This window comes from Argentina silus, assembly GCF_951799395.1.
Source record: "Argentina silus genome assembly, chromosome: X".
NCBI lineage: Eukaryota > Metazoa > Chordata > Actinopteri > Argentiniformes > Argentinidae > Argentina > Argentina silus.
Window position 1 is genome coordinate 25357915 of NC_139653.1, and position 18903 is coordinate 25376817.

The 18903-nt window shown below is 42.0% G+C and overlaps 2 protein-coding genes across 2 annotated transcripts; one reads left to right on the forward strand and one right to left on the reverse strand.

Moving 5' to 3' along the window:
* Window positions 1-2387: 2387 nt before the first annotated feature.
* Window positions 2388-14727, reverse strand: aasdhppt (aminoadipate-semialdehyde dehydrogenase-phosphopantetheinyl transferase). Its single transcript, XM_083694980.1, has 6 exons — window positions 14412-14727; window positions 13510-13741; window positions 12576-12697; window positions 11670-11831; window positions 4405-4473; window positions 2388-4310 (listed from the first exon to the last, which is right to left on the reverse strand). Exons 1-6 carry the CDS (start codon window positions 14553-14555, stop codon window positions 4149-4151), a joined length of 891 nt encoding a protein of 296 aa, XP_083551106.1. The 5' UTR covers window positions 14556-14727; the 3' UTR covers window positions 2388-4148.
* Window positions 14728-15274: 547 nt separating this feature from the next.
* msantd4 (Myb/SANT-like DNA-binding domain containing 4 with coiled-coils) lies at window positions 15275-17985 on the forward strand (the record flags this gene model as incomplete). Its single annotated transcript, XM_083694646.1, has 4 exons — window positions 15275-15286; window positions 15771-15974; window positions 16092-16364; window positions 16457-17985. 4 exons carry the CDS (start codon window positions 15275-15277, stop codon window positions 17207-17209), a joined length of 1242 nt encoding a protein of 413 aa, XP_083550772.1. The 3' UTR covers window positions 17210-17985.
* Between the last annotated feature and the right edge of the window lie 918 nt (window positions 17986-18903).

Here is an 18903-nt window from a genome sequence, read left to right on the forward strand (position 1 = left end):
ACAAATTATCCAGTAACACTTTTCAATAAAGATACATTCATAAACATTAATTAATGCCATAGTAAACATGAATTAATGCATTCACAAAACCTTGTTCATGCTTGATAAAGACACTAACAAATGGCTTATTATAGTCATCATTCATGTTAAAGTCCAACTTAAGTGACTTAGATTACCATAATACATCTTATCTAGGTAAATGTTAGGTTACTGACTTTAATTGTTAACAATTAAAATGCTCAAAAAGAAACAAAAAGAAGCTTTTGTGCTAACCACGATTTTTCAAGCCAGCAGACTGACAAGATTGATGTGTTCCTCACATCTTTGATTGCCAGTTTGCCTTGTGAGTCATTCCTAGGTTCAGTACAATGTTATTCAGCTGGCTGTAACATTTACCAAGCCATAAGCATTCAACAGTGTATTTTACGTGGATTTATGCAACATTTCTCTTTGCAGTTTGCAAATACAATGCAATTACATTGTAAAATTGTGAGCAACTCTACTTAAGTAAATAAGCAAACGTTCCGCTAATAGTAGGTACTTTTTCTAGATTTTAAAATACAACACTGTACTAGTTCATACAACTAGATAACTTCAGCTACATCCTTTTCTTACTGTTGTATTCTGAAGTCTTACTGCATTTTACCACAATATTCAAAATGGCCCAGTTCATCTAGTCTCAGCTGTTATCTGTACTGGCCAGGGGTTGTCACTGTGTGCACTCACTAATAGTGTTGGCTCAAATGGGAGGGATGTAAAACATCAATCAGTGGTACCTAAAACATCAATCAGTGGTACCTAAAACATCAATCAGTGGTACCTAAAACATCAATCAGTGGTACCTAAATTAGCAAGTTTGAAATGTCATGCCTGAATCATCCCATATTTTCTCAAAAGACTCAATGATTTGATTTAAATTACTTTGAGATGATTTGGGCCATTTCAAACATGCTAATTTAGCTACCATTGACTTCTTTTGGTTTTTGGTTAAAAATGCTCTTTTACAGTAGGTAAAATGCGGATGGTAGTCTCTGAAACATTCATGCCTACCTCTTGGATAGTGTTCCTGATCCGTGGAACAGTTGTTTTGGGGTTTTTCTTAATCATGGTGAGTATTCCACTGTAGAAGTCTTCCTTGGCCTAACATGCCGCATGCAATTGCTGAGGTCACCAGTGCTTTTTTTTCCTTCTTTTTAATGATGTTCCAAACTGTTGATTTTGGTGAGCCTAAGGTTTTAGCTATGTTTCTTCCCCCCCCCCCCCCGATTTTTCAGCCTAATAATGGCTTCCTTGACTTTCATTGACACCTCTTTGGTCTTCGTGTTGACAAACATCAATAGCAGATTCCAAGGGCAAACACAAAGCCTAGAATCAATACTAGACATTGACAGCTCTCTTATGCTTGTGACTTAATTCAACATGAGTGCCCTTACCTGTTTCGGCATCACTTATCCAAGTTTTGAAAATATCCACATACAGTATATTCCATAATTGAGATTTTCTTTGGCCCCACAAAATATCCAAAGGGCTGCTTAATATCCATACAGATTAACTTTATACCTGTCATTACCTGACGCCAGGGTGGAAAACTCCAAACATGGCACTCCAACCAGAGGGTGATGGCTAAATATATGAAAGTGTTAACTGCCTGTATTTGTAAAAAGAAAGAAAATAAAAATAGAAAAAAAATAATAATAATCTTTGCATTAAAAAGCCATAGAGACAATAATAAATGCGACATTGCATACATTGCGACATTGCATTGCATGCGACATTGATATGAGTGTTGACATTTTTTTTCTTCTTCCAGAAATGTGTTATTTGGGGTCTCCTTGGGTAGTCATAATCACTGCTTAATTTTCATGCAAGGAGAACTGGGTCCGGGTATGTAAGGGTTAAAGTATTTAAATGAAAATGTCACCATGACTCAACAGCAAGTTCTTAGTGGTCTTTGTTATCTAAATAGCCAGGAAAGCAAAAGATTTCGAGCGAATAAAAAAAAAAGTAAGAAAATATTTATCAGACCAGGAAGTAATAATCAGAATGATGAACTTCCTGCTTTCCTCCTCCCATCCAGCAACGGCAGCGCATCTAAGATGCACGTGAGTAAACAAGTGATAGATGTATGCGCTAGTGCAGTGCTTATGGATGTAAACAAACCAGGCAGAACCAGCTAATTTGGGAATGGTAAGATCACTCCTCTCTAAAGCTCTGTATAGTTTTCAAAACCATGTGATTACCCCCAAATAGTCACTCTGGGTGAAATCCTCAAAAAAGCAATACCTAGCTTTTGATTTACAGAACGCATTTGGAAGCAGTTTTCACATGCCCACACATTCATAAGGTGATCTGGTTCTGAGGTCAAACATTGTGTCTCTTTAATTATGTTCTCTGACAATGTACATACATATCTACTGTATTCCCAATCACCCAAACTCCCCCAAGTTCACCACAGGTCAATAGAGGTTTTATCTTCACTATCTGACCTTTTACCACTCCAATTGTATCTAGGGGTCCCATAATTAAAAAAATGTCCTCCTTTCCACTACTACTTCTTCCTGACCCAGAACCTCAATTTTCGTTTAGCCATTTTGAAGGGTGTCCCAATAGTTTAGGAGAAGTTGAAGTCCATTTCAGATACCTGCCGAAGTTGACAGTAGGCAGAGGAACCAGTAATGGTTCCTTCAGTGCACATTTCAGTCCTGTGACATCGTAGCCATCCCCAACTGATATCTAAACAATTCAAAAGTTTCCTTTGTACCGGTGCACAAAAATAAATGAGTTTCTTACTTTGATCAAATTCAGCTCTTTTGTCATAATAATCTCTCATCAATATGATGCTAAGACCAATTGCGCTGATGACGTGTTGATAGTTTATTCAACTGTTTTCAGATGTAGCCTGTCAACTATCAGTGGAAACATCTGCAATGCAGCATAGATGTACAGTGCCTTCGGAAAGTATTCAGACCCCTTCACTTTTTCCACATTTTGTTGTGTTATAGACTCAATCAACCCACACACAATACCCCAGAAGGACAAAGCGAAAACACAGGCCTCAGAGTCACATTCCTGAGCAGTTTTGTTCCTCTCCATTTGCTCAGTTTGTAGTGACATCCTAATCTACACAGTGTGTAATTTATTCCTATGCAAATCAGAGACTCTATAAAAACAAAGATATTAATTCTAAAATACATTAATTATTATCCTTGCATTAAGATGGACTCAATTCAACTTATTGAGTGATTTGTTGATGACATTTTTGCATTTTAGCTAATTTTAAGAGTGTCATAGCAAAAGATCTGAATACTTATGTACATGAGATATTTCTGTATTTTAATCTTAATACATTTACTGAAATTTCTAAAAACATGTTTTCACTTTGATGGTAAATTCTTTTAATTTAATCCATTTTAAATTGAGTCTATAACACAACAAAATGTGGAAAAAGTGAAAGGGTCTGAATACTTTCCGAAGGCACTGTATTTGATATGTATTGAGACATGTTAAACACAAATATTTTTGCTTTAGGTCAAATACTTTAGCCTACCCAGGCACGTGATGCACGTAATGGCCACAGCCCACAAACCCATCCAGTTCTGATCAATCCATTACAGCAAACACATATCTACTTTATTTATCATATATGGTTTGTTATGTGTATGTTCTATGAAACCTGCATGGAGTGATGATTATGTAGCCCACTCTGCACTCCCAGGCTCTTGTCTGGAATCTGCGATTCTTTGGGAGAATGGTTTTTTCTTTTTTTCTTCTTCTTGTAAAAACAATAATTGTTGGAGATGACTGCTCCAACAATGACTGCAATGAACAATCATTGCATTTTAACACATTTTATTCATATGAATAACATTCCTTCCAAATGCTGCCATTGTCCCACTCCTCAATGAACATGGCTCGATTGAAAGCTCTGTGATTGGTTTGCAGTCATCAGTAATTGTCGTTGCAACAAATTATGCCAAAGTGGGTAGGATGTCCCAATTCTGAGCCATTTTCTCCTCCACTCTTCTCCTCTCGTCTCCTTCAGATATTTCCGGGGTCGGAGCAAGGGGTAGTGGTAAGTGGTAGTGAAAAGGAGTAGTGAAAAGTTTTGGGACACAGGTGTCTAGGTACAACTTGGTCCTGTTCTCTTTTCAGAGGTGTGTGTCTCTCTGTCTGTCTGGGGCTTCAGCCTTCCTCTGGTAGCTCTCCCAGTACTCAGAGTCCTCCTCAGAAAGGGGTGTGGCCAGGCTGATGAGCTCACTAAAGGACAGGTGGGTGAAGGAGGTGGGAGGGGAGGGGGAGGCAGGGGGAGGCTGAGGAAAAGGGAGGGAAAGTGGGGAGAAATCATTTAGAGTCATTTATTTCAAACATACATGCACAGACAACGACAACGTGCAAGTAACTGACCACAGATCCTGGTGTATTAGAGGGTCCAAGGGCCACAGCTACCTGGTGATCCTGGTCCAAGAGGCTCTCCTGAAGAGAGACAAGAGATTGTGTCTGTGCCTATTCAGCTGTTGCTTGACCACACATACAGTGCCCTGCATAAGTAATAGGACAGTGAAGCATTTTTTCTCATTTGGCTCTATACTCCAAAAGTTTGGATTTGAGATCAAATAATTACTATGAGGTTATAGTATAGTCATCTTTTATTCAAGGATACATGTTGGTTTCACCATTCAGAAATTACAACACTTTTATACATAGTCCCCCTATTTCAGGGCACCAAAAGTAATGGGACAGATTCATATCATGACCAAATTAAGTACTGATATGTGTGTGCGGCACTGAGCAGGCAAGGCTGCTGGTCCTGATGGGATTCCCGGACGCGTCCTCAGGGCCTGCGCTGTGCAGCTGACTAAGGTTTGGACTGACATATTCAACCTGTCCCTAGCCCAAGCAGCTGTCCCCGCGTGCTTCAAAACCACCTCCATCGTGCCGGTGCCAAAACACTCCACTGCAACGAGCTTAAATGACTTCCGACCAGTGGCACTCACGCCCATCATCATGAAGTGCTTCGAGAGGCTGGTCTTAGCTCAACTCAAGACCTGCCTACCACCCACACTGGACCCCTTTCAATTCGCCTACCGGCAGAACAGGAGTACAGAGGATGCCATTTCAACGGCACTTCACTCCGCCCTGTCCCACCTCGACAAGACTAACTCTTATGTGAGAATGCTGTTTATTGACTTCAGCTCAGCATTCAACACCATCATCCCCTCCAAACTGATCTCCAAACTCAGGCAACTGGGCATCAACCCCTCCCTCTGCAACTGGATTCTAGACTTCCTGACCAACAGGCCGCAGTCTGTTAGGCTTCACAACCACACCTCCTCAACCCTCACCCTGAACACCGGCGTTCCACAAGGCTGTGTGCTGAGCCCCCTCCTTTACTCCCTCTTCACCTACGACTGCACACCTGTACATGGCTCAAACACCATTGTTAAGTTTGCAGACGACACAACGGTGATCGGTCTCATCAGCAACAACGATGAGTCGGCCTACAGGGAGGAGGTCCAGCACCTAACAGTGTGGTGCAACGACAATAACCTGGCTCTCAACACCAAGAAGACCAAAGAACTCATTGTGGACTTCAGGAAGTCTAAAGCTGGCGCACACACCCCCATCCTCATCAACGAGACTGAGGTGGAGCGAGTCACCAGCTTCAAGTTTCTGGGTGTCCACATCTCTGAGGACCTCTCCTGGACCCTCAACACCTCCACCCTGATAAAGAAGGCTCACCAGCGTCTCTTCTTCCTGAGGAGACTAAAGAAGGTCCATCTGTCTCCTCAGATCCTGGTGAATTTCTACCGCTGCACCATCGAGAGTATCCTTACCAACTGTGTCACAGTATGGTATGGCAACTGCTCGGCATCGGACCGGAAAGCACTGCAGAGGGTGGTGAAAACTGCCCAACGCATCACCGGTTCCTCACTCCCCTCCATCGAGGCTGTCCAGGGCAAACGATGCTTGCGTAAGGCACGCAGCATCGTCAAGGACATTTCTCACCCCAACCATAGACTTTTCACCCCACTCCCCTCCGGGAGGCGCTACAGGTCTCTCCGCACCCGAACCAGTAGGTTCAGAGGCAGCTTCTTCCCTGCGGCTGTCACCCAACTGAACTTGAACACTGCACCGACCTGACAACCTACTACCCCTGCAACCCCCCCCCCCCCCCGGACAATTGCACTATTGCACTATTACTCCCCTCCCCTGCTCTTACTCAATACCACTGCTCTTCTGTACATACCTGTCCATACTGTTCATACTGTTCATAATGCACATAATGCACATATCCTTATATTTTCTTTAATACTACTGCACATACTGTACATACCTGTTTATACGGCATTCCATATTTATATTTATTCTGCTATCTACCTCATGCTACTGTTAATACATATATACTGCTAGACTGCATTACCCATACAGCTCATATGCTGCTACACTGTTCATACTGTAACTATTTATTCTGCTATAATGCTACTGTTACTCATATACTGCTATACTGCACTGCTATATTATACTGCACTACTACTGATCATATATTGCACTACCTGTAAATACTGTTCATTGCACTTTCTGCTATTTTGCACTTCTGGTTAGACGCTAACTGCATTTCGTTGTCTCTGTACTTGTACTCTGCACAATGACAATAAAGTTGAATCTAATCTAATCATCTAATCTAATATTTAGTATTTGGTCAACAATCCTTTGCATGCAATAACAGCCGAAAATCTGTGATCCCACCAGACACTTCAGTTGTATGTTTTGAGGTCTTTTGCCTAAAATCTTATCAGGAAATTAAATGCATGTTCAGTTGTATTTAAATCTGAAGATTGACTTGGCCAAGTACTTTCCACTTTTTGACCCTGAAAAACTCCCTAGTTGCTATGGCAGTATGTTTTGGGTCATTGTTTTATTGTACGAAGCAGCGCCATCCAATGAATTTGGAGACAAGATGTTTCTGTAGATTTCAAAATACATTCTGATGTTGCCGTCAGCAGATACGTCATCAATTAAGACAAGTTAGCCAGTTCTAGTGGCAGCACACATGCCCAAACCATAACATCCCCTCCACCTTGCTTAACAGATGGGGTGGTATGCTGTAAATCTCAGGCAGATCCTTTTTTCTCTAAACTTTCCTCTTGCAACTCTGGTACAAATGCAAACCTAGAATCAATACTAGACATTGACAGCGCTCTTATTCCTGATGTGCACAGAACACACCTGACTAACCAGAAACACCTGTCAAGCCAATTGTCCCATTATTTTTGGTGCCCTGAAAATGGGCGACTATGTATAAAAAGTGTTGTCATTTCTAAATGCTAAGAAAAATATGTACACAAATACCATAAAATAAAAGCTGAGAAACTACTTCAACTTCATAGTAATTGATTTCAAATCCAAACTTTTGGAGTATAGAACCAAAAGAATGAAAAGCGCCTAATTGTCCTAATACTTACGCAGGCCACAGTAGACAAACTGTATATAGTATACACAACATATGCACTTATACAGTACTTTTATACCCATATGCAACTACATCCACAGACTCACTTATACAGTGCCTTCGGAAAGTATTCAGACCCCTTCACTTTTTCCACATTTTGTTGTGTTATAGACTCAATTTAAAATGGATTAAATTAAAAGAATTTGCCATCAATCCACACACAATACCCCAGAAAGACAAAGCGAAAACACGTTTTTAGAAATTTCTGTACATTTATTAAAACTGAAATACAGAAATACCTAATGTACATAAGTATTCAGGCCCTTTGCTATGACACTCTTAAAATTAGCTAAAATGCAAAAATGTCAACAAATCACACAATAAGTTGAATTGAGTCCATCTTAATGCAAGGATAATAGTTAATGTAATTTTGGAATGAATATCTTTGTTTTTATAGGGTCTCTGATTTGCATAGGAATCAATTACACACTGTGTGGATCAGGTTGTCATTACAAACTGATCAAATGGAGAGGAACAAAACTGCTCAGGAATGCGACCCTGAGGCCTGGGAAGACTTACAAAAATGGAGAAGAAAAAGCACAGCCGATGGGACAACATCATCTCAATCACTACAAAATTGGTCAAAACCAGGTGGCCAAAAAGAATCCCTTAATGGAAAATAATCTCTCATATCCATAATTATGTTTGCAACAATGAATTCAAGTGATACAGCAAAGAAAGTGGCTGGAAATGTGTTTATTTGGTTTTACTACAAAGCATTAAGTTTGGTGCAAATCCAGCACATGCAATGCAGTTTCCGCACCATCTCTGGTATGAAGAATAGTGGTAGCAAGTTATGGGTATGTTTGTTACTGGCAGGGACTGGGGAGTTTGTTAGAATCAAGAGAAAATTATGAAATTTGCTGAGTTGGTAGTGACATCCTAATCCACACAGTGTGTAATTGATTCCTATGCAAATCAGACCCTATAAAAACAAAGATATTAATTCTAAAATTACATGAACTATTATCCTTGCATTAAGATGGACTCACTTCAACTTATTGAATGATTTGTTGATGACATTTTTGCATTTTAGCTCATTTTAAGAGTGTCATAGCAAAGGGTCTGAATACTTATGTACATGAAGTATTCTGGGGTATTTTGTGTGGATTGATGGCAAATTCTTTTAATTTAATCCATTTTAAATTGAGTCTATAACACAACAAAATGTGGAAAAAGTGAAGGGGTCTGAATACTTTCTGAAGGCACTGTATATTATACCTGCATGCAAATACTGTCCAGTGTTTAGGGTTGGGTCTGATGCAAGTTTTTGGTAATCGATTAAGTAATGGTTGCCACACACTATGGTGCATCATTTAAAAAAAAATGTTTTTAATTTGACTGCAGAGCTCATGCTTAACCAGGAGTGATTCGATAGTGACAGTGAGTGAATAAAAGAGCAGGGTCTGCTTCTGTTGGATAAAATTAGACAAACCTCACCCACAATCTCACAGGCAAGTGGCTTGCTTCAGTTGTGGCACTAAAAGTGAGGGGAAAGTTGTCTTTTTCAATGAATCGATTACCTATTTTAAAATCGGTCTGGATGCCAGCGATTGACTAATGTGCATGATTAATTACTGGTCTTTGACAACACACATCCACACACCACATGGTATTGTCCTAATCGCAGGCCCATTTACACCCATTCCAGGGAATCCACTGGCATTCCCAGGTAATGGATGCTTCACTACAGTAAGGAGATGGACACAAAGAGAGCACAGAGGAAGAAAGGACATTGAAAGTGTGTATAGACAGAGGAGATTAAAAGAGAGAAACATTTAAAAGGAGGAAATAGACTGCCTCATTTGCTTTTTAAAGGTGAAGGAGTGGCGGCACACCCTCCGTACTATATGTTGTTAAATAAGAGAGGTTGAGGAGAGGCAGTGTGTACTGTATGTTTTATGTTTGAATGAGCTGTAAACATCTGTTGAGTCTCTTGCTTGCCTTCAACATGGCCCCTTTCACAGTGCTGTGCATGTGTTAGTGTGTGTGTGGTGTCGGCACATGAAATCTGTATTTCTTTTAGTGTGGGTTTATGACTATGTATATGTATCATGTTACAGAGTATCTTTCCCGCTCTGTGCTTCTCTAATTATGTCTCACACAGCAAGTTTTCTGTATGTATGTATGTATGTGTGTGTGCCTATGTTTGTGGGGTGAGGTGGGTACGTGTATGTGTTTGAGCTTCTCTTATTAAATCCTACACCGCCAGTGTTGTGACATCATTAAGACATGGTGAGGTCATGACATTACATGGGGTCACCAGGAAGTGACAGGGCCTGGGACGCCACCTCATTAAAAACTGACCAATCAACACACAGCAGCAAGGGGTCAGAAGCCAGGAGGTCAGCACTGCTGCTCTCTTAATTTCTATGTTAATGCTGAATGTGTGTATGTGTGTGTGTGTGTGTGTGTGTGTGTGTGTGTGTGTGTGACTAAACAATTCAGAAGATCAACCATTGTTATAACACTACTGTACTACTGTAAACGTGGAGATAGAGGTGTGAGAAGAACAGAAGACAATTCTGAAAGGGTTAATACAGAAAGAATTAGTGTGTATGAGCTTGAGAGGCTATAATTTTCTCCATTGGTAACACTCCTTTATAGAACCCCCTCTGGTGTGAATGGCACTTGTATCTTGGACCAAACTCCCTCTGAAACACACTCTACCCTGCCTCACATGAAGTGTGTGTGTGTGTGTTTCTATAAATACTTCAAATTTAGTTTCAGATGTTTCCAAGGAGAAGTCACTGGAGAATCAAAAGACATTAACACGTTTGTTTTTCATTCCTCAGAGAATTAGATTGTGAGAGCCTAAAACAGTGTGTGTGTGTGTGTGTGTGTGTGTGTGTGTGTGTGCATGTGCGTGTGTGTGTCAGATCCCTGACAGCCACTGAGATAGGAAACCAAATGTGAAATGCAGCACTGCGAGTATTCACTGGAATGGAGATTAGCTTGGAGCGTTAGCTTTAGCTGCTAAGAACTAAATGGTGCAGCAAAGTTTTAGCTTTAGCTGCTAATGAGACCAAGCTCCTAAGTGCTAAGCTGCTGTTAAGAGCTGTGCAATGTCGCAGGAGGGTGTTAACACATTTTTTAAACCCAGTGTTCCAAGTGACCATTACTCAATGCCCCACAAAGCAGATTTGAGAGACAAAACCAGGGTTTATGTGAACGGATATACTGGTGTTTTGTACATTCAGCCACAGTTTTAGGTAAATTAATATGTTCTGACTTCATGTATCCAAACAGACAAACAGACAGACTTTCATTCTTGTAAAAAAACCAACTTTGTTTGAAGGGAGTGCCTCATATTTGCTCGCTTTTGCTGTACTGCACACATGCAGCTTCCCGTGGCTCTGAAACTTGACAAAATAACAAAATTCTGCCATAGATGCTATTGGCTAGCGCCCCCCATGACACAGCCTACAAGCGTGGTCAAGGATTAGATTGTATTAGAAATGCAGTTTTTTAGTATAATCTCTTTGGTGTTAGCTTCAGCTGTTAATGATTCCTCGCTAAAAGACAAAAGAGTGGGATAGTGTTAGCTTCAGTTGCTAATGAGGCTCTGCTAATGGATATGGAGTAGGATAGTGTTAGCTTCAGTTGCTAATGAGACCTCACTCCTCGCAAAGCTGCTTTTAGTGGCTGTGAAATGTAGGATCGTATCAGAGTTTGAGCTGCTGCCAAAAGGGGATTATTGTAAACCAGATGCTAAAAGAGAACCTAATGCTTCGAGTTTTTGACACACACTAGAGATACTGAAAAGAGCACCCTATGGCTATGTGCCTAATACTGTACGCACTCTTGACTCTACTCTTGATTCTACTCTTGATTCTACTCCAATCTCCTCTCCTCCGTGGACTTTGGAAGTCCTGATTTATCCGCAGAAATTCCATCTTTGACTGAAGCCATAGAGCTGGCCATATGATGGAAATCTATCCAGCAGAAATGGGAAAACAAAATCCTTTTTGTCTAAGCAAAAATGTGTGTACTGCATTATAACAACAGTATTATTACCATCTAGTGATACCATCTATACTTTCATCTACTATATCTGTGCACATGAGGAAGATAAGTTACTGTTTTAAGGGGCTAGATGACATTGTAGCAATTGTAATGGTTGCTTGTATTACATGGCTGAAATATCTGGCCCTCTCACCTCAAAGGCCCAGCCCTTCTCCTCCTCCTCATCCAGGTGCATTGTGGTTCCACAGTGCAACTGGTCCTCTGTGATTGGTTTAGGAGAGAGGTGAAACTCTGCTCTTCGCAGGTTAAAGCCCAACCCTGTGCCAATCGCCTTGATGAAGCTCTCCTTCAGCGCCTTGACAGACAGGGGAAACAACCAATTAGCTTGCAGCAAGGTATACATTTAAAATCAGAAAAAAGCAATCATAAAAAATACAATGTGGTGTACTTTAGAGGGAAGACTTATTGTGGCACACAACTAGTTTTAAATAATGTTTGAAGGTGTGCGCATGTGTGCAATTGAGACAGTCAGCGTGTGTGGATGCGTTTCTTAAATCCAGCAACAACAAAAAAAGCCAAGCTCTAATACTGCTCTGTCAGCGGCTGTGGGGCGAAAATGGTGCTCCTTGTTTCCTTGATATCTGTATGATCTTTGTTTTGGGTTCTCTGACACAATTCTTAATTGTGAACCCAAATAATGTATTCAAATGTGTGTGTGTGTGTGTGTGTGTGTGTGTGTGTCAGCACGTGCGCATGTTTGCATGGGTGTGACTGAGGGACAGTGAGTGTATGGATACATTTCTTAAATCCAGCAAACCTTGTTACATAGAGGTAAGCCACTATAACAGTATTACAAGGCTAATCTCTATAGCAACAGGAGAGCACTAACATTAGTCAACAATCATGATATCAATACTTGATGTCCTTGTGCCGCCCTCTCATGAATCTCAGAACATATTGGTTTAGCATGGTTTAAGTGTCTGTGAGTGCAAGTTTGGTGTGTTTGAGTGTTTGTAGTGTATGAGTGTGTTAGTGTGTGTTGATACTACCAGGTAATCTATATACAGGGTACTACTGAGATCCCAATGTAATTGTTTACCCAGTGTCTGTAGAACATGGTCAACTGCTGCCATTCCGATCCGGCTCCATGTATAACGCTCCACTCATACTCAGTAAATTGCCGAGTCATGAGCCGAAAAAACTCTGGGACAGAACTGCTACCTGGGGTGGGAGGAGAACGAGAAATGGCCAGTTAGGCAATATAACTGGGGGATATTAGTTTTTCTTTGATAACTTCATTATTGTCCAAACTACCAAGTTAATTGCCAAATATCTGGGGAACATATCATCTTTAAAGACCAAAGAGTGATCCTGAGTGAATTGAGGAGGAAGATTGTGAAACCATTGATAATAGTGCACTGCAAAATCTCTCTTAGGTAAATGATAGGCAACATCGACACCATGTGGCCAACATAGCAATTACAGGGCACTAGAAATAATACTATGTTATGACTCCATAACATGACAGCCCATCTATAAGGTTTAAAGAGCCTAACTATTCTCTGGGGGCACACAGAGAGAGATAAGTGTGTGCTTTAGGTGATACCTTTTTCTTTAGGGTTCTCTCTCTCTCTCTCCCTCCTTCCCTCTAAATAGTATTTTTCTCCAAGGAATAGGGCTGTGTAGCACATTCAGTCCTTCCAGATGAAGCAGGTTATTTGATACGAATTTGGTGATTGTAAAAAAGGATTTGAGAGATGGGTTTCGGTGAATGACAGGACTGGGTTAGGAGATTAACATTCAGAAGGTTTGGAGAAGAAGCCAAATGAGATTTGTGGTGACAGACTGGTGGGAAAGATTAAATAGAGAGACTGGAGCTGTGAGTTATGGAGGAGAGGGAGGTCTCTCTCTCTCTCTCAAGCTCCCGCCCATCCAGAACATCTACTCCAGGTGAAGTTGCCCCTTATCATTCATAGGAGACATGCGGCTGAGTCCTCACAATTGACCCACACACATCAGATGATTCTTATTACCTGGCATAGTGGTCTTCATCACATCCACCCCCACTTCCAGCCCCTGCTCTGCAGCCAGCACAGCGTAATCCCCCTGGTGGGACACGTTAAAACTCCAACCCGAGGCTTTGGGCCCCGAGCAGGCTGGAGCAGCCAGGTAAGGCTTCCCTTTGGGAGAACGCTTCAGACAGATCTCAGACCACGGAACACCCATCTTCTCACACACCAACCTCCTTAATAACAACCTACCAGCCTAAGAGAAGGGAGAAAGAGACATGACACACACACACACTTTCATAGAAATCACAAAAACAGTACACCTCAGCAACAAGCTCTGCTTGAGAAATAGAAGGAGATGAAGAAGTCGAAGATTAAAAAGAAGAAGAAAATTAAGAAAAATAAGAAAGAATAGAGGAGAAAGAGTGACAGACAAACAGACACAGATATAGAGATGATGAGAGGGGAAAGCTGGATTGGCAGCCATAGATAGATACCAAAAAGGAAGACATAGACCTATAGCGAGACTGAGCCACACACATATGCCGCCATGAGCGCCATCATTTAACATGAAGGAATATCATTAGGTTCTTCACTTATGTCATGGGGTTAAGGTGCACACTTCGCTGGATTTTGTGTAATATCTGATATATATCGCATCTGATATGAACTCGTTGAAGTCCCAGTGATTCAACTTGATTAGGCTTGTTGACTAAGTCAATGTGTTTTAGTGCCAGAAGGCGACAACATCCTGTACACACTGCAGCCATCCAAGGCCAAGCTAATAGATGAAGAAAAGCTTTATCAGATTTCCTTTGACTGTACTAGACCTAATTTAACACCCTGAAATTAATTAAATTGTTAGGCATTGCATGAAGAAACAAGCCACACCTCGACAGCTAAAGACAACACAATCCAATACAGACCATCGCTGATTTGGCGTCCTTCGCGAACAAGAACTGTCCAATTCGCTCTTTCTCCTCGCGCTGGACAGAGCAGGCTGCGAGTAGCCACTCGGACCGGGTCGGTGTCCACGAACCACATCTGAAAGACCAACGTACGCCTACCATCACGGTACCGTTACCGAAATAGACACCGTAGAAGTTATATTTCGTGTCTGTACCTACTCAATACACATCGCAAGCTAACTATATAGTTTTGGTTAACTAGTATACCGCAACAGCAGCATTTGATCCGCTGAATTGTAGCTAATGTTTACTATCTTGGATTTGACAGCTGCAAAAACACATGTCCGGAAGAAAGGGGAAGGTAGAACGTGATACGTCATGGGTGGGAGAGGCACTGAATGGACCAATCGGAGAGATGTTTACAGTGCGTCGCCAAAAGGTGTTGTTCTGAATCCGATTCAGTTTTGGCGTTGACGAGCATCTGTGATTTGTCCTTTACGATTGATAGGTGAGCTATTTTTCGATTAGCTACAATGAAAAGCACAACACCAAATTTTCTGTTAGATAAAATAGATATCTAGCTAACTGCATCAACAAAACGGATATCGTGTTCTTGAGCTTTTATGTTGCAGACGTGCTTGTAGTAGCCTATTAGCGTACACCCCAAGCATGTAGCGTTACGTTAGCTACAGCAGCTGTTTAGCTTACGTTAGCTAGCGAGCAAAGATACTTTCGCAAAAAGGTTAGTTGATGCAATATACCATAGGCAATTCAATCTAGCTTATCAACTAAAACATCAACCTGTGCATGTACCTTAGCTTGCTCAATAGGAAGACTTCAGTTTGCTTAGAATCAGTAAGTGAATAAAATGAATGAACGACATGTTTGAGATGGTTTAAAATGATGCAAGCAATTGGCCGTGTTGCTCTTTCTTCTATGACTCAATATGAAGCTCACAACATGCTCTTGTTTTAGGAGGAAGCTATGTCCTGTCCTGATCGATGCTCTCCAGAGGAGAAACCTGTCATCACTCACCTGTGTGACCTTTGATTGACCTCTGGGTCATCCGCTCCACCCCACCTCACTCCATGTCTTTTCCCAAGCTTGTGCTAAACCTTTCCAACACCACACACATACAGCTCTCCGACAATAAGACTCTTCATCAGCAAACAGGCCTGAAGACCAAGTCCTAACCTTTCACCTTTTCTTGATCCCTTAGACTTCCTCCCAAATCTCTCTTTTAGTCCCCCCTCTACCTCTTCTATCCCTCTTTCCGTCCATATCCATCTCTCAAGCATACCTCTCCATCCCTCCCTTCACCCATCCCTCCTTCTCTCTGCGTGTCCCTTCCCGACCGCCACACTGGATTTCCTTCAGATTAAGCACCTGAAGAGGAAAAGGAAGAGTAACTACAGCGTTCGTGAGACGCAGACATTGATCCGTGAGATCCACGCAAGACGAGACATACTGTTCTCACGCCAGCAGAACACAGCTATCAACGAACTCAAGAGAAGGTCCTGGGAGGAGGTAGCTGGAGGAGTGAATGCATTAGGGGAAGGAGAGCTACGCACAGCTGCAGAGGTGTGTGTAAGGGTTTAACATGATTTAAGTGGAGTCATGACAGACCATGTGGGAGCCTACTGGCTATCCCTCATCCTTTTATCATGATTAATCCAATCCTTCTTTGTCTGGTCCCAGGTGAAGCGGCGGTACCTCGACTGGCGGGCACTGATGAAGAGGAAGCAACTGAGAGCTGAGCTGTCTCTCTCTTCCGGGCTGAAGAGAGAGTACCAGCCTCCCTCCCCTGAACATGAGGCCTCGCTAGGCTCTGGGGACCAGTCGCTAGATCTCTGTGGCTTTCCCAAGGAGGGCCAGTGCGACTGGCAGGACCTTGCAGATCTGGGGGAGCCTAGCGGACATACAATGGCACCGTCAGGGGTTAAGATGGAAGAGGAGGCCAATGGATACAGGGTGAGTGTGTGTGTGTTTTGTGTGTGTACACTGTATGTACCTGTGTGTACTGTGTATTACTGACCCCCTCTCCCTCTCTCTCTCATGTTCAGCTGGAGGGTGATGGTGATACTGGAGACGGTGAGGTAGATGACGATGATGATGATGATGATTGTTTCCCCTCACTCATACCAGACATGGATCGTGGTGAGGGGCGTGTTCCTGAGATCTACGCTCACATTGACGAGTTTGGAATGCTCAGCGCCTCCAAGGGGGCAGCGGTATCCATGAATCGGGACCTCTCATTTGGTGGCTTGGGCGGAATGGGTGTCGCTGGGCTGGGATTAGCCAACCACGAGACTGCTGGACTTTTGGTTGCCATGGAGAAACAACGAGTGGAACTGGAGAAGCAGCGTCTGGCTGTGGAAACGGAACGCTTGGGGGTGGAGAGAGAGAGGCTGTTATTGGAGAGGGAGAGACTGCGTCAGTCGGAGGTGGAGCGGGAGCGATTACAGCTGGAGAAAGAGAGGTTGCAGATAGAGAAAGAGAGGCTTAGGATGCTGCTTATGAACCAATCAGAACGTGCCATTTCCGCTCTCGCCCCTCCCCCCCAGCAATGCCCACCATCCTCCTCCACCCCTTCTACCTCTTCATCCTCAGCACAGGATGGCCAGAAGGAGAGTAAGCCCTGGTTGCCTTTGGTGGATCTGGAGGCTGAGAGACTGAGGCTGGAGAAGGAGAGATTGCAGCTAGAGAAAGAGAGACTTCAGTTCTTCAAGTTTGAGTCAGGGAGACTGCATATAGAGCGAGAGCGTCTCCAAGTGGAAAAAGACAGAATGCAGCTACACAAGGACCAGGGGCACTAAAAGAGAGAGAAGGAAGGGGTGGGAGAGAAAGGGGTACAGTACAGAGAGATACTGGAGAGCGAGTGTCTGTCATGGTGTTTATGATAAGCTTTAAGTGCCTGGAGAGAGAAAAAAAAGTATTGATATTGATAAAAAGAGAGGAACAATATAGTTTTTACTTCACAGGGAAATGTATCATATGTGCCTGTTTGTGCAGAGTTGCCATAATGGGTTAGTGGGACCCTCTCCTCTCTCTCTCTCATCTCCCAGGTTTCTCTCACATTTCCTCTGGCTGAACTATTCAGTCCGGTCCATCATTGGTTAGAACAAGGTGCTCAACTCGCCATCAGAGACAAATACGTATGTGAACGGAAAGCTGAGATGAAAAGCTTCCAGGTGGACTGTTTCTTGAACAATAACTTGTTTTTATAATATGTAATTTGTGTAAAGTGTTTGTGTGTTTGTGCACTGAAAGACTGTTGTTTCTCTGGTAATGTGTGTACCTATGTAGTTCATTGTACAAACTGTAGAATAGCTGCAAGTTTAATGCACAAAATGTTCTATGTATTATTAGTGTATACTTGTCATATTGCCTTACAGAGATTTTATGAAATCAAAAATAGATTTTTTTTTTATTTTGATATTGTGTTGGTATGGTATGGTGCTATGAGGAACTGTTGTATTTAATATAAATATGGTATTCTTTATCCTATCCTTCCGGTCCAGTAGAAGTATCTCTGTTCATCCATTCTGTAAAAAAAGAAGACAGTGTTGCCTATATGCTTTCAGCATTTCCTTTAAAGCCTCATAATAAAGGACGATAGAAAGAAATAGAGTTTTTTCTTCATTGTGTGCATTCTTCACTTCCTTCACTGATCTGAAAGAACTGGGCTGTTTGGCAGCAAATTGCTAGTCGTCATAATTCAACATTCAATATCACCCATCATGTGTTTTCAGATTAGTGCAGATGAATGAGAGGAGGCAAGGAGAGGAACTTTAGGCTAATGCGACAAACCCAGAATGTCCCTAAATCCATCAGTGTAACCGAGCTTTCACACTTAAATCACCTGATCCACCGCCACCAATAAGCGTTCCTTAAACACACACACACACACACACACACAATCACATCAGGCAGATCAAATCTTTAGGACTTTTTGTTGTCCATCTTTGAAATGGGAGCATATATGAAAAGCTGTGCTTCAGCCTTTCTCTGGCTTTGGAGCCAACATTGTATGACCCTTACGCACCGAATCCTGCTGTGTACCCTAGTGATAATACAGTATCTAGTGTTGATTGATTGATTGACAGTGAAGAATCATCATGGGTATTACAGATATGTGGATTGTCATTCTCTTTCACACACACACACACATGCATGCATGCACCTATCCTTGTGTTTGTTACATTGTGGGGGTTTGTTGTAAGAAACATCACTTGTGGGTACCACCCTTTCTAGAGGTTGTAGGTTTCTGAGAAAAATCAGACATGATCAGAAGCACTTCATAAACACAGACATCACTTAAAATTAACAATATTAAGAACTTTTATCCCAGACATGACTGAGTCATCACATAAGGACTTTTTTAGGTATTCCTTTCTTCTGGCCCCCCGTTAACACACCTTCACACACTGCTTGTTTTGCATTAACGGTGGGGACAGAACCTGTCAGGTATACAGTACTTCTGGGAACCACCTTAACACACCCTGCTTGA

What these genes read in the sequence shown, in the direction of transcription:
- aasdhppt (XM_083694980.1), bottom strand. Translation starts at nt 14,555, where the DNA reads ATGGTAGGCGTACGTTGGTCTTTCAGATGTGGTTCGTGGACACCGACC. An exon ending in AGGACGCCAAATCAGCGATG is followed by an intron (nt 13,742 to 14,411) that starts GTCTGTATTGGA and finishes CCCTTCTCTTAG; the next exon opens with GCTGGTAGGTTGTTATTAAG. An exon ending in AGAAGGGCTGGGCCTTTGAG is followed by an intron (nt 4,474 to 11,669) that starts GTGAGAGGGCCA and finishes GTCTCTCTTCAG; the next exon opens with GAGAGCCTCTTGGACCAGGA.